The 24,747-nt window shown below is 43.2% G+C and overlaps 1 protein-coding gene across 1 annotated transcript in view; it reads left to right on the top strand.

The window, feature by feature from the left end:
* The window catches only part of LOC145393536 (uncharacterized), a 34,257-nt gene extending 10,200 nt beyond the window's left edge, over nt 1-24,057 (top strand). Inside the window, exons 2-3 of the mRNA XM_080267687.1 lie at nt 14,001-14,174; nt 23,409-24,057. Coding sequence (XP_080123813.1) covers nt 14,001-14,174; nt 23,409-24,057 — 823 coding nt within the window. The remainder of the gene's footprint in view (nt 1-14,000; nt 14,175-23,408) is intronic.
* Nucleotides 24,058-24,747: the final 690 nt, after the last annotated feature.

Below are 24,747 nucleotides of genomic sequence, written 5' to 3'. Positions count from 1 at the left end.
GGAGGTTATGAATTTTGCTTGCTTGGTTTATCTGCCTCTCTCTGTTGACAAGGTATGTTTAAACTTAGGGATGGGATGGAGTTAGAGAGAGAGAGAGAGAGTCCTCACTAAAATAGCACTTATTCTTCTCACCTGCCCCCCAAAATAGCACCAAATAACACTTTCTTGGGACGAATATTCAGTAACTTAAGATATTTCGTAACACCAGTCATTCAGCGATTTATTTAATTTAATACTCCTGAATATTCTTTTGTATTCTGAAAACATGTCGATTTTAACCACTCGAGGATGACAAAAATTATATGAAGGAGTAGTGTGAAAAAGGAAAAAGAATTAAGTATCATGAATTCGCAAGTGCTAATTACAACACGCCACGTAGCATCATAGATCTCGTCAGTCCTGCACATACACTCGACAAAAATTCCAAGAGTGACACACAAGACATCAGGTAAACTTAATGTCAGGTTCACGTGAATAATAATAGGAGTACTTCGACTTCATACACTTCGTACACATACAAACATTAACTTCGGACATGACAAGGAATCACCTATTCGTGTATGCAAACAGTACATTGGATCAGTAATAGAACACGCCAACCCCTCATGGACACCCAATTAATCAGACACAAATCACAACTCTCTCCACACAATAGGCTATAAAGCATCCCGTATCATCACCTGGATGCGCACGGAGAACACTCATATATCACCTATGAACAGAAACGAATATTGTGAGTCAGTGGCCACCTAGATATTAATGGAGCACAATTTACCTCATCAGTACACAAGTCTCCAGCATCCGCGTCGCATCCAGTCAAATAAAAACTGTCCAACGTGCATAAAGAACCATACAGTTTATAAAATAGGAATTATATTCCTCCTCAGAGCAAAATTTCCACTCATAGCTACTCGGAAACACATTTAAAGGGCCATGCATGATTGATCTACCTATACACAACACGGTTTGCATCACCTGTTCTTCCTCGGTACATATTGGTAACGTTGCAGTGTTCGGAATCCATATAAACATCAACACTATTTCTTGAGTGTGTTGGTATCTGTTGTCAGCCCCCATTAAATCGATAAGAGCAGATCAAGTGGTTTTCCAGGTACAAAAACCACCACTTCACACCCTTACACATTCCCGACACACCACTACATTCCCCCTTCAATCCCCTACAAGCTACCTGTCTCTAGTTTCCTTACACACCCGTACAATCCCCCCTACACAATCCTAAGTACCCCTATAGTCTCCATACTCACCCCTGCCAGTCCTTAGAGTCCCCAGCTCACCCCTACCAATCTGCACAGTATCCAGCACACACACAAACACACCCTACACCCTTCCACACCTCTGCACACCCGTCTACACCACTGCATTTCCCCCACCCCTCCCGTACACAGCTACACACCATTACACATTTGCACACCCTTCCATACATCACGCATCCTTCCACACAAGTACACTCACTTAACACTCGTACAGTCTATATACATCCAGTCATTCTGCACATCCCCGTACACCCTTCCACACATCCCCGTACACCCTTCCACACATCTGCACATCTTTCAACATTCCTATAGTCTCTTGCTACAACCGTACATTCCCTTTACACATCCTTGCACATCCCTACACATATTACCACAGCCATACGCATGCTTACATCACCCCACATCACCTCCGGCCACAGCTATAACTCACACTAATTCCAAGGGCTGGCTGCCTTGAAGGAGGATGGGGGGGAGAGGGCAGGGGAGGAAGGGAACGGGGAGCAGGAGAGGGGAGAGGAGGGGAAGAAGAGAGCGGGGGGCAGGAGAGGGGAGAGGGAGGAGAGAGAGACCGAGGCCCATACAATTACTGGATAACATCAGCGTCGGCCTAGCGGTAAAATACTTCCCCTTCAGGTGGTTATTTTCTCCTGTAGGTGGTCAGTGGCTGCTTTGTTCTTGGTGAGGTGTGAGTACTGACCACCTGCCCCCGTTCACTCCCATCCTGGTAAAAAAAAAAAAAAAGTGGAAAAAAAATACGGGTGAATTTTAATCGTGGGATCTGTGTAATCTCTCTCTCTCTCTCTCTCTCTCTCTCTCTCTCTCTCTTTGTAATAATAATCTAGGATAAAATGTCAAGCATATATTAAACCTGTAACATTTTTATTTACCTTAGTTCTTTTGTTCACTCCACTAAAAAAAAAAAAAAAAAAAAAAAAAAATAGTCACCCTTTTTCATTCCTTTCTTCGTAATGAAAAGGTGCAGAAAAAAAAGGCAGGTATTCATTAAACGTGGAACCCATATATTTATGTTCCACCTCCCCTTTGACTTATTTCTTTGCAGTAAAACAAGATAACTGTATTCGTCGTGGGCCGTATGTGTTTATTTCTAACCTGTCTGTCATCTGCCATTTTCTTTTAAACACGAGAGGGGAGGGGGATGAAAACACCATCTTCTTAGGGCCTGAGTACCAACCACACCTTTGTTCATTCATTTGTTAGCTATGTATTCTTCAAGGCCAGTTAGTGATTACTGGCGTTTATTCATTCATCTTCCTAAAAAGGTAATCATAATATTGACTAAAACACACCCACACCCACATCCTCCCCAAACCCCCACCCCACCCTCACACACACACACACACACACACACACACACACACACACACACACACACACACACACACACACACACACACACACACACACACACACACACACACACACACACACACACACACACACACACACACACACACACACACACACACACACACACACACACACACACACACACACACACACACACACACACACACACACACACACACACACACACACACACACACACACACACACACACACACACACACACACACACACACACACACACACACACACACACACACACACACACACACACACACACACACACACACACACACACACACACACACACACACACACACACACACACACACACACACACACACACACACACACACACACACACACACACACACACACACACACACACATAGAATGAATCCGGTAGCACTTTCCCGCGAGTTAAGATAAGGGTCGACCATTTACCAAACTCATCCATCATCTCAGCCATCTTGTTCAAAATCAATTATATATATACTTTTTAGGCATTGTTTTAAGTGTTCATTGCCCGAGTGGGTGTATGTGTTGGGCAGAATTTCTGTCCCTGTGGTTGGGGCGTTTCTTTGCCCCTTCGAGGACGTCTCTCTGGAGGTATGCACTCTCGGAAAATCAAATGGGTTTACTTAGGCTCGTATTCTCGTCGCTTGAGGAGGCTCCCTGGCACCTCATTCCTAGCGACTTATTTTTGGATGTCATTTTGCAAGACGGGCTGTTAAACGCGAATACCCCAAAATAGAGCTTACAGACCTCGTAGTTTTTTTTTTTTTTTTTTTTTTGGGGGGGGGAGTAAATTATAGAAAAATACATAGATACGCGAGAGAGCACGGGCAGGAAGAGGAAAAAATGAGCACGAACAGGAAGAGGAAAAAATGAAAGTGAATGAAAACCCACCGTGACGTACTACTTAATACGGCCAGAGTGCGACCTTGGCCTCTTGCTCCGTGTACCATTCGATAGCTTAAACGATCTCGCAACGCTTATTTTTCTACGATTTATGGACATGTTAGACCTCGACCCCACGAATCCGGTGACGTATTTTGTGTTTTATTTTTGCTGCTCTGTGACCATTTTAGTGAATTTTGAGGAGACTGTTTGTAATGAAGTTAGTGAAGGCTATTTCTAACATCCTTCCAATCGTAAAGTTTCCCCCTAAAATTGTCGATATGCCGGAATGATAAACTAAAACAATGACGTCAGCCGGATTTAAGGAGTAACTGAGATATAAAAAACATACAAGAAGATTTTAAGGTGATGTATACATAATAAATCGCTTATGAAAAGGTGCTACATAGGCTCTGATGCCAGTGAGAATGCGGTGCCGTGTCGAAGTGTATAAACCAGCCGAGTTAACTAGTACAATGAGTCTACGGCAAAACACACCCACGGAGATGGATAGGGGTAGGGTAGGAGCGAGGTGGGGAGGTTAGGTATCGTAGGGTGCGGTGAGGCAAGTGGTGATGAGTGGGGTTGAAAAGAGGATGGATAGGGTAGGGTAAGGCAGGGTAGGGTAGGGTAGGTGGTGGCGTCATTTGAGAGAGTGGAGGTACAGGGTAAGGAAGCGTATGTTTTGGGGGTCAAGGAAATAGAGACGGACAGGGCACGTGGTGGGGGGGGGGGCAAAAATTACAGTTTAAGGTACAGTAGGTGATGGTGGGAAAGGTCAGAGTAAGAGTAGATGATGGTGGGAGGGTAGAAGGGCGGTTCTGTGTAGGGTAGAAAGACAGGGCAGTGTAGGGTAGAAGGTGATGGGTGGGTGGTAGGAACAAAGCATGCCCGGGTAGTGCAAGGTAGATTATTGAGGGTAGGGGCTGGAAGAGGTAGAGACAGGGTAAAGCAGGGCAGGGCAGGATAGGGTAGGGTAGTTATTGGGAAGGGGGCACAAAGAGGGAGAAGAGAAGGGACAAGGAAGTGTGGGGGACATATACGAACAGTGCATGGTAAGAAAGACAAGGTAAGTGGAGAAGAAAGGACAGGGTAGGGTTAAGAGGTGCTGCAGAGTAGGGTAGGTGGTAAAGAGTAGTAAGAAGCAGAGTAGGGCAGGGTGAGGCAGTGCATGGCTTGGCAGGGCAAGGCATGTAGATGATTGAGGGAGGCGGGGGGGATACAGAGGCACAGGGCAGAGCAGGGTAGGTAGCAGTAGTGGTGGTGATGGTGGTGGTGTGGTGGTGGCGATGATGGATAGCGACAGAAGCATTAATAACCAGAGCCTGTCCGGGTCTTGCGGCATCACACACACGTTAACAGGACCGCAAATTGTTTTAATGCCCACGGTTGATTGAGCACTTGTGGGGGATTAGAATCTCTCCACGACAGGTGGAGATCGTGCTGTTTACTTTTCCCTGTCACCGTGGATGAACCCTGGGATTAGGTGTTTAACAGTGGTGAGATAAGACAGACCAGGTAATGGATGAGTACTGAGTGAAGTTTGGGATTAGGCATCTGGCTGTAGAGAGATAAGACAGTGTGGAAGAGAGTGTTGTTATTTCGTTGTCAGATCAGAGAACACCTCTTAAAATATAGGATCGTTTGTGTGTATGTGGGTCTTGGAGGCTTTTTATAAAAAAGGAAAATTACTGATGTTATATTTCCCCCCGCCAGCATCAGCGTCAAACAATAGCTAATAGCCAGCAAGCTACCATTGATTGACTGACTGATTGATTGTTAGAGTAATAGGCAGATAGATATAGTTGCTTAATATTAACGCATTCAGTACAGTGACACTTTATTTCCTTATGTACTTGCTAGTTCCAGATAGTTATTCAGTTAAGGATAGGGAAAACCTTAGTACTGATGGAATTTATGAAAGGCATATCTAAACCTTTTTAATCTCCTGATACGATTACAGTTGTCTGGAGAGCCGAGTGAAAACATCAAGACGTCATCACACTAAAAGGAATAAGGGGTTAATAATTTGAGAGCTATGTTAGCGAATCGAACTCGGCCCAGATAAAAAAGGAAAAAGATCAGTTCCCTGTGGCATTTTATTCCCCCCTCCCCCCAGGAAGGACGGGAAAGAAGAGTACAAAATAATTCACCTGTTTCTCGTTCATCTTTCAAATCACAGACCCTGTTTCTTACCATGTATTTTGGTTCTCCCCCCCCCCTCCAAAAAAAAAAGTTACGAGTGGGAAATTGATTGATTATGAATTCGGGAGCTGCCTTGCAGATGATCCGCGTTGCAAGCCTCGTGATGACAAGCCGGTGCGCAGAGTATATACACGGTGGGTGAGGGTTCGATATCGAGGACGTATCAATCACGGCTCCGCTAATACCACCAGGCACCGTATCTAGGCCAACAAGATGACAGTGTGAGGTACAGGCGGCGGCAAAAATCGTATCTGGGGAAATAATAACAAGTGACAGTGATGATTTATTTAGCAACATTGTCAGAATATATCTATACCTGTGTCAGTAGATAGACAGAGGGATAGATAGATAGATATAGAGAGGGGGGAGGGGGGCACAAATCAGTATAATCAGTGTCAGTTGCAACAGGAAAAAAAAAACACACAAGAGGTTACATTAACTTTTGACGCCAACTGTTTAAAGAATCTGTACCACACATTTCTCAGGTATAGGTGGGTATTAGACGATGTTTCTGTTATTCCTGTTATTACCCGAGGAGTGTATGTTATGGAATGTTATTGTACGTTGTGTTATAGCAGCGTCATGTTCAACTCTAATCTGTAACGTGTTCATAAGTGTGTAGAATCGGAGAAATGTTCGCCTGCTATTCCACTGCATCTGCTTCACACCTTGCTTCGCACCTTCCCTATTTCCGTCGCTTTCCTCCCTGACGTATTCATGTAGGGGAAGATCATATGTGAGCAGAAAACGTCTCTCTCAGCTAAAGAATATAAAACACCCGAGGGACGTGAGAAATAGACGAGGTTAAAAATATTAGATAAACTGTTGTCCCTGATTGCATAGCTACTGAAACATGGCACACAAGACCGTTTCAAATCACTTCGTCCTTAGTTTCAAATTGTAAAGCGTAGGAGGAGCGATACTTTTTTTTAAACTTCGAATTATGTATTACGTATCTGTTGTAGTGCATTTCATACGTACATATGTTTTAATAATCTTTTTGCAATCAGGGCGCGGTAATGTGTTTGGTGGCGGGTTACATAAGAGATCTAATTCTCAGGCTGACTTGGCATTTTCTCCTATGACTCACTCTCACCTGAGGAAAGTCTGTGTTACCTGAAATAGAACACTCTAGATTCATCCGGAAATGAAAGGGTTAACCTGGGTAAGTGCTGCTGGATTTGGGAGTACATTACGCGTTACATATCTATTACACTGCATCATGTACGGTATATTGCAGTACACTTTGTAATCTGACGCTGGATATGCTGTGTGACCATTTCGTTATTAGAAATTTCACTTCTGTATCGTTATTAACATGTACAAGTTACTAGTGAGCTGAAGACAGAGTTCCTTTATTCGACACTGGGTTATATTTGGTGTCCATATGGATATTAAAGATATCGAATTCCCAGGTAGTTAATAGGGCAGCTTTATTAGTATTAACATGGGTAAGAGCTTGCAGATTGAAACTAGACAATATGTAATGCGTCTTACATATGTATTACAGTGCATTACATGTACATCAGGGTATTATTATATTTAGCTACAGTTTCGTTATCGTACACATTAAATATCTGGTAATTGAATCTGGTTATTAAAGAACTTATATTCTGGGCACTTAATATGGCTTTTCTATTAATTATTATTATCTTATTATTAGTGAATTAAAGGCACTGAGCATGTTGAGCACTTCATATACCTTTATCACAGTACAATTTCATAATTACACATTGGATATAATTAGTAATGAAATTAAAGAAATCGATGTCAAGGCATTTATGGTACATTTGCCCCTTATATCTGTGAATACTATTGCATTCAAATTCGAAAAAAGTTAAGCATTATATATGGTTTTTGTTACAGACAATTCTGAATTAGATACCGAATTTCTCAAACAATTAATCTGGAAGTTAGTGTTAGCATATACATATATATTTACGAAGCGTTATTTGACGTGCACGTACAGGTAATATGCTTGGCTTTACATATCTTACATACACGTTCGAAATTGGGAATATTCGATGACAGTGTTTTTTAATACCGTTTTCGACTTCTCAGGCGGCCAGTATAACATTATTAATAAACATTATTATTAACGTATGTGATGTGAATACCAGGGTTCTTAATGGTAACCATGTTTTAGATCTACCAAGTCTTGAGGTACCGAGTCTTGGTTTGTACACATGCACATACACATACACATTCACATACACACAGTCACATACAGGTACACATACACATTCACATACACAACTTGACCATTTATGTAAAGGAGAAAGCAGGATCTAAAGCTAGTGTGACGACCTTGCTATTTTAGTTCATCAGATGTTGTGTTGTGATGGAAAGGATAAGATTGTACACACCGTCTCAGTATATTGGATAATGGAACGCCTTCAACTTGCAACGTGAAATGAGCAACAGAGGGAGATTTAAAGAAAGAATATCCATCGTCTTGAAGTTCCTCCTAAGCGGAATAAAATTGCTTAGAAATACCAGGAAGAAGCTAATGAAGTCTGAAATACGTCATCGTACTGAAACCTTTCCACTACGAGAGTTCAGCACAAAGAGAGAGAGAGAGAGAGAGAGAGAGAGAGAGAGAGAGAGAGAAATATAATGGAAAGACTTATTTGGCATAGGAGAGAGGCCACAGACTGAAAACATTAAACAGTCTCCCTCAATCCTTACTAAGGCCAGACGATTTCAGTATAGGAGACACCACTTGGACTGAAGGGTTAAGAAAAACTGTGTGTGTGTGTGTGTGTGTGTGTGTGTGTGTGTGTGTGTGTGTGTGTGTGTGTGTGTGTGTGCGTGCGTGTGCAAAGTTATACATTTCTGCTGTGTAATATCTAATCACTGCCGAGGGTGCCTGAGGGTGGTTGTATTGCAGGGGCTAATCAATAGGAAAGAGAGAGAGAGAGAGAGAGAGAGAATGTCTGTGTGCACGTACGTATGTGTGTGTATGCTTTGTTTGGTTCAGACATATGTGCGTGTACAAATCTACTTTGTGTCATTTTATTTTTACTCAAACCCAATTAAGCACCTCAAATTGATTCCTATTATTTATTTATTTATTTATTTATTTATTGAAGCACAGGCTCTCTCGCTCCATCCACTCGCTTGCATGCCTTCAGCCGCACAGCCTCAAGACACGTTGCACATCTTACCACATCACAGCGTCTTCTTTTGCTTCTCCTTCGTCTTCATATTCTTCTTCGCCTTAATCCCTGTCGAGGTTTGTTGCTCTTTCTCGTCTCCGTCAGTGCCTCTCGTCTGCTGTCTTCCTCCCGCATTCGCCTTTCTGTCATATCGCCACATACATTCACCGTCTCTCCATCTTTGTTTCTCTTTTAAGTCCAACACCTCGCACCACAACACACCACACCATAACAAGACACCCATTCATAACTCTCTCCTATATTTAAGAGGTGCATGGGAGGCTGTTAATTAATGGCGGGGAAGAGTAAACGCAGGGTATCGGCGCCAATTATACGGCTGATGGAGGTGTGTGTGTGTGTGTAATTCACCGGGTCGGTCAGGATCACTTGATGGTCGTGATCGTCAGCATTTTACCCTCCCGGAAGGGAGCTGAGAGCTCATATAGTCCGATCTAAGGGCAAGGCTGTGACCTTCACACAGCCACACACCCGTCCCCTTGCTCGAGGGGGACAGTAACCACCCACTTCTTCAGTGAAACTTTTCGCAACCTGAGCGAGGCGCGAACTCCCGTCTACCAGATGGCAAGCGAGAACGTTACCACTGCACCAGTGTGTGTGTGTGTGTGTGTGTGTGTGTGTGTGTGTGTGTGTGTGTGTGTGTGTGTGTGTGTGTGTGTGTGATTTTTTGTTGTGTGTGTTTTTATCTGGTGTTGGAATCAGACGACTTACCTTTATTTTTATTTTTTATTTTTTTTTTTTTTTAAATTTTCAGACGATTTTGTTCAGCTTGCGAGAGAATTTTCCAGCGGGGGGGGGGAGGGGGTTATATGTAGCCTGAATGTATCCAATCTATACATTAGTTGAAAAAAAAGAAGCCTGGGATTAGCAAGTATAAAATAAAAAATATTTCACAGGATTACTGTGTTGGATAGCCATTTGACACTGATTTCAGCCACTCATTATAAACTCACGCGTAGACTTAAATATATAAAATGTGTTTATGTTCATTTTTTAAGTGCTCAGGTTTCGGTTTTTGCATATGAGTCTTTGCGTTATACATACCACCTGCATTAGCGAAATTTTACTGAGAGTTGCATCGAGAAATTAGTTGTTACCCCATCTGTTTGTGGGAAATTGTGGTGGTGAGATGATAGTGGTGTATTATGCTTATGGTGGCTATCAGGTGCAGTTTGGTTCTGTTTAATCATTCCTTTTCACTTCTGGGATTCCAAACTGGTGAAACAAGAATCCAGCGCATTTGACAGTGTTGTTAATTCGTTTAGCGATGTCCCACTAGGATATGAGGCGGTTTAAAGAGGTGTAAAGGAACTACTTAGGGAAACTAGATTGGCAAGTCAGCGTGTTGTTTTGGTTGGTCAATTATCGTGTTAAATTACTTCAGTACGATGACGCCTATTTAATTTTCACTCCCTCAAGACGAATTTTTTTTTTTTTTTCAGAGAGAGAGAGAGAGAGAGAGAGAGAGACCTCGTTGTCAAAGAGATGGAAACCACTAAACAATAGTGTTTTTATTAAAGAATTTCTCCCGTGTTGCAAGAATCAACAGCAGCGTTTGTTACACTATCAGTATCCTGCTGCTGATACTTAGTTGTGGTAGCAGGCAGCCTTAATTGGTCCATTTGCGGCTCCACCCAACACCATTAACCTCTGCACTGCTTGGGCACCTCGCACACGGATTAAATAGTTTGGTACACTTTAAGCAATCTAGAATAACCGCTTGGCTGCCTGCGTTTCATTGAGAGGAATAATAATCGTCTGCTAATTTTTCCTTCATTACAAAAATCTCCGTTTCTAAATAATCAGGCTAGAAAAAATTAAAAGGCTACATCTAAGTGACTAATGGGGACCCTTGAGCCGTTTTGTAAGTCTCTCATAATCTAAATAAAATCGTTTGAGTGGCACAAATAGAAAATAATAAAGAAGCTTCATCGTAGTAACGGGGTCAAGGAATATAAGATAACCTTTGACTTTATGCATAAAAGGAATAATAAAAGGATGAGAGCCTGCCAACACTGCCGATTCCAAAGAAGGCTGAACAAAAGAATACCACTCTCAAGATTCGTTCATAGGGAGATCCCTGGACACACTGCATATAAAGGAATGCAGGTTATAAACACAGGGAATATGCAGACTGAAGAAGACAATTTGCGAGTCGTTCAGATGTGTTGTATAATCGAGGACAAAAGTTCGTCAAATACTTCACCTCTTCCCCTCCTCACTTTCCTCTGCTGTCCGTTGTTCATAAGCTGAGAAAGGCGGGGTATTTTGTTTTCCCCATTGATAGCCTACATGTCGTTGTTAGGATACATCTGGGAGGAAAGTGACAGACATACCTTAACCGTGAAGTAGATGCGGTGCTGGAGAGTGATGTCTTTTTGTGGTGATATAACGAGTCGGGTCAGCTGCCTGGCAATGCAAACGTCCCTCTACTGCATCCCTGTTTCCCACAGGAGGATGGTGAATCGCAGAAGGATAACACTAACCTGCAGCTCACCAGGGTCATATTTCAGATCAGCCTGGGCCAAAAGAAAAAGAAAAAGTGAAAGTTACACAGTATTAAAGAGAGTTAAAGAGAGAGTTAGAGAGATATTGACATGCTAACACGCGTCTACAGCATCCAGCAAGGCAGTAATCAGCCACGCGGGGCATGATGGCGCAGCGCAGACGTGAGGTAGGACGGGCTTATCATGTCATTAGAGTACACCCCCCGTGATATATCGATAGGGAGAGAGAGAGACCTGGTCCAAAGGCTTGTTGGCGCAAGGGAAGGTATTCTGGAAGGATCTTAACACTCTCAGACTCCTATGACTCATTCTCAGCTGAATTAAATCGTCTGGCGGTAACTGCAGTAGAAAAGTAGTTTGATTATTACATGAAAGTTACCCAGTCAATATGACTTTTCCCCATTATCTAAACTATTTTTTTCACTTTTGGCTTCACCTCTCGATTCAGGGTATCAGTGAAGGCTAGTTATATCTAAGCATTCTGGTGTCATTAGTATATCCTAAGCTCAAGATAATCGTTTAAGCATAACAAGATTACAGTGATAAATTCGTTCTCTGCTTGGAAGTTAAGAAAAACCAGCAATGGCGGAACAGGTCCTTAATATCGAGAATTTTTTGTGCATTGGGCGGCAGATTCGCGTGTTCGTATTGTGTGCTATCAGGGCCGGTGGGGGATGGCGGCTTAAGGGGAGTAATTGTGGGTAAAGAGCGGTGTATTTATTTCAATGAGGTGGGGGTAATTTGGTCAGGTGAGGGATGGGCCAAGCGTGGGCCACTCTACCATATGGCGCTGGAGAGGGGGAGGGTGGGAGAAGTGGGGAAGGGATTTAAGGGAGGGAGATGAGTTGGTGTAAGAGGAGGAGGCTACAGGAAAGAGAGACGGGGTAGAGAAAGAGGGAGAGAAAGCTAGAGAAAGAGGGGACTTGTGGTGGACGGGATGGGAAGAGGGACATTGGCGGAAGAAAGGTAGTGGGGGTTAGAGGGAGTGGGAAGGAAGGAGAGGAGCTGTATTAACGGGAGACAGGAGTGAAGAGGAAGACTGGAGTTGAGGAGAGGGTGGTTGAAGGGAGAATGGAGGAAGGTAGCCAGCAAAAGAGGGGGCTGTAGGATGAGAGAGAAGAGGACTAATGGCGAGGGGGAGAGAGAGAAGGATACAGGAGGGGGGAGTTAGCTGGAAGGTGGGGAGAGGAGCCAGGGAGAAGGGGGAGAGGGGACTATCGGTAAAGGAAGAAGATAACCTAGCAAGGAGAAGGGAGCAAGAGACAGGGAAGGGGGACTTTTTTTGGGGGGGAGGGTACGTCTGGCGGAGTTGGGGGAGAGGTGAATCATTCTGAAATTAAATGTTCAGTCCTCATACGAGCTTTTGATAGATAATAGAAGTGTGACTGAAGAGGAAAGCACTAACATTTTCCTTGATTAAGACTTCCAAACGTTTATATGCAAACGTTTATATGCTCTCCTTTGAACATACTAACTTTTTAAACGAAAATAAAGTATAGGACTCTTCATTTATGCTTTTATCTCCAATCACACTGCTACCAGGCACTTCACAACTAAACCAGAGAGAATAGTGAAGACAGATAATGGGTACAATAAAGCCAATTGTGATTATAGTTAATTGTTGTGGAGACATTTATCCTGCAGATTGGCCAAGATGTTCCACAGATACATTCCTAAGCCCCTTTTTCAGATCAAGATACACTCATCATCATCATCATCATCATCATCACCATCGTCATCATCATCACCATCTTCATCGTCATCATCATCGCCATCATCATCGTCATCGTCCATTAGGAAGTACAAATTTGCTGGTTAAATTTGTTTTTTTTCCAAAGAAAATACATATGTCGAGATTGAAAAGCTATCGCTAATATACAGCAAAAAATCGAGGTGTAATATGCAACCTAAACCTCTAAATCCTCCTGACGCTGAAAGACTACGGCCCCAGAGCACCTGTTAATTGAAAGCAGGTGGAGGTGTTGCGTGGCGAGTACTATTAAGTGGATCAGCACCTTCGTTTTTTTATTAACTATTTATTCTTTATCAGGCTGATCTGGGAGGGGCTTAGTGTGATGGATGGATGGCCCTGGTACTTTTACTTTTTTTTTAACACACACACACACACACACACACACACACACACACACACACACACACACACACACACACACACACACACACACACACACACACACACACACACACACACACACACACACACACACACACTCTGATCCCACACCTTCTTCTTACTCACTCTTCCCTGCATTCCCTCCCCATCTGTCCCATTCTCCCCCTCTTCTCTCCCACATTCCTCTCCATCCACCCCATCCATCTCTCCCATTCTTCCATTGTCTCCCACTTTCTCCCATGCTTCCCCTCCCAGCCTCGACTTTCACTGTATCATTCGTTTTAATTTGCATAGAGTAGTAAGTGTACCTAACGAGGCCATTAAACTGTGTCGTGTTGTTACTACCAATAACTTCATCCCTACTAAGTAACGACCCCCTTTCCTACGACATACCACTGTTAAATTGTATCTTGTCCTTTATCACTGCATCCCAACTCAGTAATGACCCCCCTTCTTCCCTACAACACGCTGATTTAGACAATACTACTACTGCTACTGCCATCACCACCACCACCACTACTACTACTACTGCTGCTACTACTGCTACTACTACTACTAATAATAATAATAATAATAATAATAATAGTAATAAACATTCGGACCGAAAAAGGGGGTATGTTTAGATAAAGAATCTGTTTTAGTCAAATGAATGTTATTGTTTATTCTCGAAGAGGAGTCTGGACTCACTTTTCTTTCGTTGTGTGTGTGTGTGTGTGTGTGTGTGTGTGTGTGTGTGTGTGTGTGTGTGTGTGTGTGTGTGTGTGTGTGTGTGTGTGTGTGTGTGTGTGTGTGTGTGTGTGTGTGTGAGAGAGACAGAGAGAGAGAGAGAATGCTGCGTTTCTTCTCTCCTACACTTCTCTTCTTTATATTCATTTTTTTCTTATCCCACCCCCTTTGAAAGCCCCTCCCGGACCTCTCTAAGTGGGAAGCGGACAAACGAGGCAATTAGCGCCACACTGAAATCCTAGAAGAGCTTGGCAATTAGCTGGGGTTAGGATGGACTTTAGGGGGCCCATTATTAGTCTTGAATGCTGGACCAGGTGTTTATTAGATTAGTTTTTTTCTAGCAAAGGTGTTAGCGCAGGTTACGTAAATCAGGTTAATTAGATCAGTTGCGCCCGAGTGTTAATTAGGTCAGGTGTTAATTGTCAGGTGTTAATTGTCAGGTGTTAATTATGTCAGGTGTTAATTACGCCAGGTGTTCATTGTGTCAGGTGTTAATTTTTCCAGGTGTAAAATAGTGTAGGTGTTAAGTAATGCGGGTGTTCATTAGTGTTGACGTTGAGTGAGAGCTTTTGAAATGGATTATCTCAGACGTGCTTGTGAAGTGATGTGGAGATATAAATGAACAAATGGAAGGATGTGGTAGAGAGGCTGATGTGGGAAGAGTAAAAAGAAACACACTAAGATGAACTGGCCTTCTAAAGCAAATGGAAAATGAAATATTAACCATGAGAGTGTATGTGAGTGAGGTGGATCGGAGGAGGGGGAGAGGGAGACCGAGAAAAAGGCAAAGGGAGGTTGGAAAGGGGGGTCGTTATTCAGTAGGGACAGAAATGCCTGGAGGCACTTTTGTTGAGGCCACCCCTCACAGGATACGGCGTCAGGCAGATATATATATATATATATATATATATATATATATATATATATATATATATATATATATATATATATATATATATATAAGAGAGAGAGAGAGAGAGAGAGAGAGAATTGGTGTAACTGAAATTTAATGTTGATTTTACTGAAGGTGAAAATCACGGCATGACAGAGCCGGGGAGGGACGACGGCTGGAGAAGGCAGGGCAAATGAAGAACATGCAGAATAGGGCAAGGAAGGGCAGAGCATGGTACGGTACAGGTGAAAGAGCAGGGCAAGGGTGAGGCTGGGCGTGAAGGTAGGACAGGACAGGTTTGAGAGCTGGATAGGACAAGTTAGGGCAGAGTACCAGGGGAAGACAGGGCAGGGCAGAACAGCAGGGCAAGAAAGAGCAGGACCGAGCAGTGACAGGACAAAAGAGGCACAGTGGGAAATAAATAGATAAATAAATAAATAACCGCTACGAGTTTTGTCACCTCATTGTGGTTAGCATATTTAATTAAGGAGAGATCTGTGAAAATGTATAGAGGTCCTCTTTGTGGTATTTATAACTCCGAACACCATAATTTATCATGATTGCCGATTCAAGGGATATTCTTCCAGTGTGCGAGTCGTATTCAAGGATGCTAAAAGTGTTCGCAGGCTTTCATGGCTTGCAGTACGATGAGGTATGGGGTGGGGGAGTGAGAGAACGAGAGAGGAAGGGAGGGAAGGAGAGAACAAGAAGAGGGGGATGTGGCTTTGAGTGGTAATTGTCCGTGTGAAGTCGTGCACGGTGTAACTCGGGCAATCACTGTCACCTATCATCAGCCAACGAGTGCACGAGATAAAGACACTGCAGGGTGAGAGAGAGAGAGAGAGAGAGAGAGAGAGAGAGAGAGAGAGAGAGAGAGAGAGAGAGAGAGAGAGAGAGAGAGAGAGAGAGAGAGAGAGAGAGAGAGAGAGAGAGAACGAAGTGGTGGCGTGAGGATTGTGTGAAAGGGCGAGGGGAATTAATGGAGGATGAGCTATAGTCTTCGGGTTACGACTGCCAGGAATCAGCACTTTAAAACTATGTGACTTCTGTTTTCTCATAATTTTTGTGATGTTTAATTACCTCCTCCATGGAGGCTATGTTTTACCCGGCGTTGGTTTGTCTGTCTGTTGGCAGGATTACTCAAAAAATTATGAACGGATTTTGATGAAATTTTGTGGAGGGTGGGCCATGGGCCAAGAAAGAAATTATTAAATTTAGGGGCGGATCTGGATCCGGGTCCGGATCCTTTTTAATGGCAGTGGTATTGCCGGAGGTATGAGCTCTCTGAGTACTTTCTAAGTCATTCATAGAATACGTCATTATCATAGGAAGTGAGTGTATGCAGTACGTGTATAATTTAATTCTCGTGGTAGTCATACATTTCGTAACCTCCTTTCCCACTAAGTGCAACAGGGAAGACCCAAGAACAGGAAAACGAAGACATAGTCGCAGGAGAACTCTCAACTGAGTGCCTTATGAAGACCAAAGGGCATTCTTCCATGTACCCACCATTCATGCACTCAAAATATTTACCCTTCAGGCGTTAAGTGGAGTAGGTGTTAATTAGATCAGGTGTTATTTATTCCAGGTGTTGAGTATAGTAAGTAATGTAAATCAGGTTAGCCACCTCTAGTATTAATCAGCTCAGGTGCTTTTATCTTTATCTTACAACACCTGTGAAGCAGCACGACTCCCTTAACAACCAAATTTAAATAGGAGTGCAGCCCTATTCCTGTGCGTCTCCATACTTACTTAAAGGAGGAGAAACAGGTGTATGTAATGAGCTAAGGGAAGGGGGAATATCATGGCTCTAAGTGAAAGCAAGAGTGGCCAAGCAGCTCTGTGTATATATAAAAAAAAAAATGAATACTTGATTAACCTGTCAGTAGCGATATGAAGAGCAGTAAAAGTCTGATATTTCGAGGAAGTATGTGAGAAGTGTGAAAGTTTATTGGTAGTGGTTGAATTTCCTAGTATGAGTGTAGTAGGTGTAGTGCCCATTGAAGTTATTCTTGATGGCCCTTGATGGCATAAGAGACTCCATAGCATTTTTTCCTTAGTGATTTATTTTGCGTTATTTTTCATATTACGCCTTATTATTCTGTTGTGTGTTATTGATGTCTTTTTAATATCTACTTAATTTGCACCGGTATTATACCATTCGATATCAAAGTGTAATGAACAAGATAAGTCGCTTGGAAAAAAGTGTTAAGAAATTGTCTGCACCAACAAGAAAACGGCCGATAGATTTCAAATTTCTCTCTCTCACTCTGTCTGTCTGTCTGTCTGTCGCTCTGTCTCTCTCTCTCTCTCTCTCTCTCTCTCTCTCTCTCTCTCTCTCTCGTGTTTTTGTTATTTTTGTCCTACAAACTCTCGTTACCACAGCCTCACGTCTTTATTTCTGGACCGATGGACCTGAAAGTTACTATGCATTCACCTGCGTCTGGTATCTCGAAGCACCTTTCTCAGATTTACGATTGAGTCCATAATAGCCCAGAAGCTGTAAAGAGAGAGAGAGAGAGAGACGGGCGTAGAATCCCAAGAGAGTAAAGCTGCCATCCAAACAGACTTGTGTTCTGTATGGCTTCGAAGGCATCTACAGTGGCCTTAGAAGAGAGTTGGCTTCGAACGTGATCTCTAGCCTGTTTGTTTTGTGATTCTGTTCGTGAGTTAGGTACATATATTTACAGTACAGGCAAATACTAACGTCTGTCCACCTCTCTTGTCTATTTCATCGCTGAGGACACTGAGGCATGAATATGACGTAGTGAATTGAGGTGTACGTAAGCATTCGTCTGTGGTTGGTAATATGCACCCTTATCCACTACGTCACCTTGAAACATCTGTGAATCCAGTAATGAGAAAGAGGCAGGGGAGGCGAATGAACTTTAGTATTTGACTGCACATAAAAAAAATAAATAAATAAATAAATAAACATTGGGAAGTGTCATGCATTTGCACGCAGTGTTGCCTTTCTCCAGGGTAGTCTTTTATTTACTTCTCTAACGTTTAACTGATTTATCCAGCTTTGAGGAGACCATGCAAGGATCAGAATCGTCTCTTGTCAGTCATGATCAAATAACCAGGTGCGTCTGTGGCAGGTAAAGGTTTAATTAATGCAGCAGGTGGATCAGATGGCGATATATCATTAAGACGTGTCAGTGGTTAATGATGGCGGGAGTTTTGAATGCTGCTGAAGCCTCATTACGAATACCTTGACTGGCAGTGGACCTTTTTATGTTGATGTGGTGTGTGTACCATCGAGAATGATTATATTTGTTGTGCCTCTTATCGATTTTGTTGATAGATTATAGGAGGAAACAGTGATAGATAATAGGAAGAGACAGTGACATTATATAGAAAGAAACAGTAGTAGATAACAGGGGGAAACGGTGATAGTATATAGGAGGAAACAGTATCACTAGGAGTTTAGACAGACATACGAGCAGTGATGGTGTTGATCCCGATTATAACTTGCGATTTGGTCAGTAATGTGATATTCCCTATACTCTTTTTACTCTAACTTGGCTTAAAATTGCCCTCTTCCCATCGTGAAGGCCGAGTTGTAACAATAGATGAACCGTATAGCATGATGGTAGTCAGGAAGAAGTGCCATGGAATGAATGTAAAGCCGTTGTTGCCTTTTTCCTCCACTGACCTACGTGAAATTAGCTGCAAAAGGACGAAAATCTGGGCCAGGTTAAAGCGAGACGAGCATAATATACAACAGTTCCTACAAACCGGGGATTCCTGTGCTAACTCCTCCAGTAATGCATCTTATTACCTCCGCCATGGAGGTTATGTTTTACCCCGCATTGGTTGGTTTGTCTGTCTGTTAGCAGGATTACTCAAAAAGTTATGAATTGATTTTGGTGAAATTTTATGGAATGGTGGGCCATGGGCCAAGGAAGAAGTGTTTAAATTTTGGGCCGGATCCTGATCCGGATCCGGAGTATCCTGTACAATATCTACAAAAGTTATCAGTGAATTCCAATGAAATATTGAAGAAAGGTGGGCCGTGGACCAGGAAAGAGTTGATTATATATAGGGGCGGATCCTGATCCGAATCCCTTTTAATGGCAGTGTCATTGGCGGAGGTATGGGCTTTCTGAAGGCTTTCTAGTTTATCTTCTTATTTCTTCCACCACACGACTTTATAAAGCTTGGGGGAGACGTTTGATGATGAAAAGGTTAGAATCAAGCTCCTGTAACCCCATTTCCTAACAGAGGCCCTTCGTAAGTTAAGAAAAAAAAAAGTTTTGCTAGCTAGATCCAAATTTTAAGAGGTTCTCTGGCTGAAGTGGTTGAGCTGAATAAAATTGTCTTGTGCCAGCCAGAATAATACCCAGAAGAAGAGGTTATTGAGATCGCTTGTGATCCTTTCACTTCCCTTGACTGAGTAAAGTTGTTCAGAATTAACCAACACAAAATTCCGAAGGGTGAGTCACCTACCGGACGGGGTAATAATGAAATCTTAGGACAGCTGTGCCAAGGGTGAGGTGGGGGAGGGGTGAGGAAGGGGAAAACAAGACACGCACACACGCACGCACGCACGCACGCACGGGCGCGCACGCGCACACACACACATGTATGCAGTACGTACACACACACACACACACACACACACACACACACACACACACACACACACACACACACACACACACACACACACACACACACACACACACACACACACACACACACACACACACACACAGGTTGTTGTAACGATGCTAAGGGTCAAGGATCATCGAAAGTCTTAACCCTTTAGATACGGTGACATTCTCTCTCTCTCTCTCTCTCTCTCTCTCTCTCTCTCTCTCTCTCTCTCTCTCTCTCTCTCTCTCTCTCTCTCACGCCTCCAGTTCGAAAGATCTCTCCTAAACAAAATAAATTAGTCTCGAAGTAGCAAGAATAAATCAATAGAAGAACAGTGTTAAGCGCTTCTGTACGTCGATGCATTCTTTATTTATATCTTGCAATCTCAGACGGTTTTATGCAGCATCGAACAGACTTTCCGAATTGGTAGGGGGTTAGACAGGGCCCTTATTAACCCCTTCACGTCAGACTAATATTAACCAAGATGACCAAAATCGTCTGACGGTAGTCAGAATACAGTTGGAAATACGCCATTTTTTTCTCCAAAGAGCTGAAAAATAAAAACGAACAGACTCGGAAGAACTCATGCCGGGATTAAAAAAAAAAAAACAACAACAGCCCGAGTACGTCGTTTTTATTATCGATACATTCTTGCCATCTCCTGACGATTTATTGATTTTTTTTGGGATATACTTTTCGACATGGAGGAGTTACATACAGCATTCTTTAGCGCTTTTACCACTAGGGGCTTTCCCGCGGTAAATAAGTCAAATAAATATAAAATCACCCGGTAGTAGCAAGAATCAACAACAAAAATACGTCATGGTGTTGAAATCCCTAATCCCTTCAATGCGATGACGTATTTTCCGACTTCTTATCATTAGACAGATTAACGTAGGAAAGACCTCAAGTAATAATGGGGTTGATTTAAAGTTAGATCTAAGGCCTCCTGTTCGAAAAATCTCAAAATATCTTTAAAAATCCTGTGGTGGTAATAATGCACCAAAGAAAATAACCTAACTTTTGCTGCTTCATCCGGCAGATAAAATTAACTACCATACATGATTAGTCGAGTTTATTAATTACCCCGCGGAACAAATTAGTCTCCCCTAAATTAAATAGAACAGTTTTTAGGTAGCAAGAAAAACATGAGTAGAAAACATTACTGTGTTGTGTTAAGCCATAAAAGTTGATAAACCCTGAAGAGTCTCGTGCCGCGATGAGAAAATTAACCGCATGATTAGCCAAGTATACGTAAATACCCGTTTTTTGCCTATATTTTTTCTGTAAACCTTGGGCGGGTCGTAAACTGAAATGAGAGTCAATTTTATTCATTAGATTTATGCATCATATTCGTACCGCAAGCGACGTGGCTGCATCCACTCTGAAACTGGTCTGCGGAAAGGGGAATTCTTGTATTTATATACTTGTATTTATTTTCTCATCGGTTAGGAAAGTTATCATCATTGTCATTGTTACTTTTATCATCGTCGTCATTGTCAGCGTCTTCATCGTCGTTGTCGTCGTCTCCGTCAACATAGCGTTATAATCATCATCATCATCATCATATCATCATCATAATCATAATCCTAACCCACTTTCCCAAATCAGAATTTTCCTTGACAGATGTGGCCATATACTTTACTCTTTACCTAGAACAACCTTTGGCACAGAGATGCTTATCATGAGTCACACCTGGCTCACGAATAGCACCTGCTCGTCGTGATAAGTGTAGAGATGAAGGGGGAAAGTGTTAGGAAAAAGTGCGTGATTGTTGTCAAGAATGAAAATTTGCTTACTATTTCAGCTTTACATCTAGCTTTCCTCGGCTGGCTAATATTCCTGAGCTGAGAGAGGCATGGTATGTTTCTCTGTCCATAGATGATACTTTTTAAAAATATCTTGAACACTGATGGGTATGTCTGAAGTGCGAAGTATATGCAGTGGAAGTTTTGCTTTTGACTCTACATATGATTCGCTTCCAGTATACAGAGGCGATTACACGAATATTTGAGTGTGTGAGGGGGTGTGGTGTGCTGTTAAAATGGATCGTTGCAGAGGAAGGGCAGACACCCATGGAGTTTCACCCCTTTCTGGATGTAGCGTCGGGCATGGGCGGCCTACAGTTACCGCATGATTAATTTAACTTTAATATTGCACTTGAATTATCTTTTGTAATTACTTGCATCTTGGTAAAATGGACAGTGCTTGAAAAACTGACAGACGAGAGAGAATTAACCCATACGAACATCAGAAAAGAGGATGATTGCCGTAGGCGGATTGGGCCATGCTAGGTTATCCTACTCGCCACTGAGATTTCTCCCGAGGTCTAGAGGTTAAGAAACTATCTCGATCACTGTGCCATATTTAGAATCAAACTGGCAAGGAAGAGATATCGAATTTCCCACGCAAGCCCACGAGATTACGACCCTGTGTAACACTGCAACCGTTGCAACAAAAACGACACAAAATCGAAAAATTGAAGAGACAGTAAATGACCGCACAACTGCTGGAAGATTATCAAGCAGAGTGCATAAGTGGAAGGTTTAAGCACCGGGAGAAACAGCTCATCAGGGAGAGGTAAAGAAGTGGCACACTGGAGAGAGGGAAGGGTGGAGAGGTGAGACGGGAAGCTGGTGGAGTGGTGTCAGGTGTGGGCGGTCAGTGTGGTGGAAGAGCTGGTAGAGGGAGGGTGTACGCTCTCCTCCTCCCCCATCCGACCACATCACACTTGGACACTGTTTTAACTCCGTCTGCTGTTGGATAAATTTCTGAACTCTTGGTGCTTATGTCTGGTATATACCCCTGAACTCTGAGCGCATCTAACATTGAATCCTACACTCTTAGTCATATAGTGCTGATTTAGTACTGAATTTTAGACTTACAAATGCGCACGTAGCTAAGCACATTGTATATTTCTCTGCCGACTCTGAGCGCGTCTGATATTTACTTAGCGCACCCAGCACTTAATTCTGAACTCTTTGCCACATGGTCATTAAAGTTCTCCGCACCTTATCATACTCTTTATCAAATTAATGTGGCGCAAGGAATGGGGTAGCCACTTGGATGTGATGCACGTATTTTCTCCATCATGACCTTATGAGGGACGCGGATTTCTTTAAGAGGGCAGAAATTAAAGAAAAAAAATAAATGTCTCGATAAACTAAAGTGCTGTTTATTTTAAAGGTACAGATAGCAATTGCTTTTAAAGACCGTGAGATACTAGTTGAGTTTAAAGACAAGTGAGACACCAATAGAGTTTAAAGATAGTGAGATACCAGTGCTGATATACCGATAAGGGGACCGGTGAAGGAGCAGCAACGTAACAATGATTCCGTCAAAGAGGCCACGGATGGAGTGCCTAGACGGAGGTACATCCACCTTGCTGGCTGGTGACGCAGTGGACAGTAACAACAACCGAAATGACACCTGCGGATCGACTTACGGTGACAGGAAGAGCGACCATTACGACAGCAAACACCACTGCAACACACATCACGAAAACGACCACCACGACGACAATCATCACCAAAGCTATCTTCACGACAGCAAACACCAGGACAGGGATCACCAGGACAGCAAGCGCCAAGGTCAGGGTCGGGTGGGCGTGGGCTGTAGGCGGCCAAGGGTGTGTGCGGTCAAGTACCAACTGAGACCCAGGTCACTGAAGTCGCGCTACTTGTGTGACCCTGACTGGAGCTTGCAAGACTCCCTGGATCATAAGCCGCGTACACCCCCCCTGTCAAGGTACCGCAGGAAGACTGCCAACGCCCGCGAGAGATGTCGTATGCGGCAGATCAACAATGCCTTCGAGAGCCTGCGTGGCATGCTGCCCTGGTGGGTGTGCCGACGCCGGGCGGCCACCGACATGACTAAGATCGCCACCCTGAGGCTGGCCTCAGCCTATATCAGGTCCCTGCAGGACATGCTGGACGGTAACGCTCCCCAAGACACCTGCGCCTGGGTCCTCTCCAGCATCTTTGGTGAGGAACACGAGCCCCAGCAACCAGAGGTCACCCTCGTCGATGCAGATGGCGTCCCCAGCAAACCGCAGCTGCAGTCGCAGCCGCAGCAGCAACAGCAGCAGCAGGAGCAGGTGGCCCAGGACACGGACCTGTTCACGCTGCTGTGCGAGACCGGAGAGGCCACACCACTAAACGACCTAGACACGTTTTCTGCGATCCCGTCAGACTCGCACCCCGACCCTGTTAAGCTGTTCATCAACTGTGACCCGGACATTCCGTGGCAGCAGCAACAACAAACGCTCGTCATTTGACACCCTCTTACATACTACACACTCACACAAACACACTCGCACAAGCACACTGGAACCGTGTTTTCTTATCACACAGTGGTTAGGTGGAGAGAAATTATCATGACTCTGATGTAGTGGTTATGACAGGCAGTGAAGTAGGAGGACAGTACCTGATAATGTACATTTCTCAACTGTGTTACTGGTCCGTACATCATTATTCTTAGCGTCATCATCAACATCACCGTCATAACCCTGTTTCCCACTAATTTAATGAGTTAGAATACAGAAATAAGAAATCATGTATACAGCCACGTTCATAAGTAGGGATACACATCTGCTCGTGTTATCAGTTGTAGTGTCCGCTGCTGGTGAGATACGGAACAATTTCACTTATTACCTGGTGCACTGATCATCATTGCACCAGGCAGGTGGGGAAATAGTGGGCAGTGAACCTATGTTAAAGAAAACGGGTAGATATGTGTCTTCTCCTATGAACGCGACATTCCTTCTCAGTGTCATGGTGCTTATTTTTCTAAGAATTTTGTGTTGTATATCTGAAATGTATGGCCATATTCTCAAAACGGAGATAATAAGGTAGATTTATGCAAGCCCCCATTTCTAGCGGTCATTACGCATGTTATGGATATTAGCTGTGGTTGGTCTGCATGCCACATTACTGAGCGCCTATGTAGGTAGTGATCAGACATTTCA

This window comes from Coenobita brevimanus, chromosome 24 (genome assembly GCF_032717465.1).
Source record: "Coenobita brevimanus isolate Jiangsu-jjx chromosome 24, ASM3271746v2, whole genome shotgun sequence".
Lineage (NCBI taxonomy): Eukaryota > Metazoa > Arthropoda > Malacostraca > Decapoda > Coenobitidae > Coenobita > Coenobita brevimanus.
The sequence above is the reverse complement of the archived record's forward strand: the minus strand, read 5'-3'. Positions and strand labels throughout refer to the sequence as shown.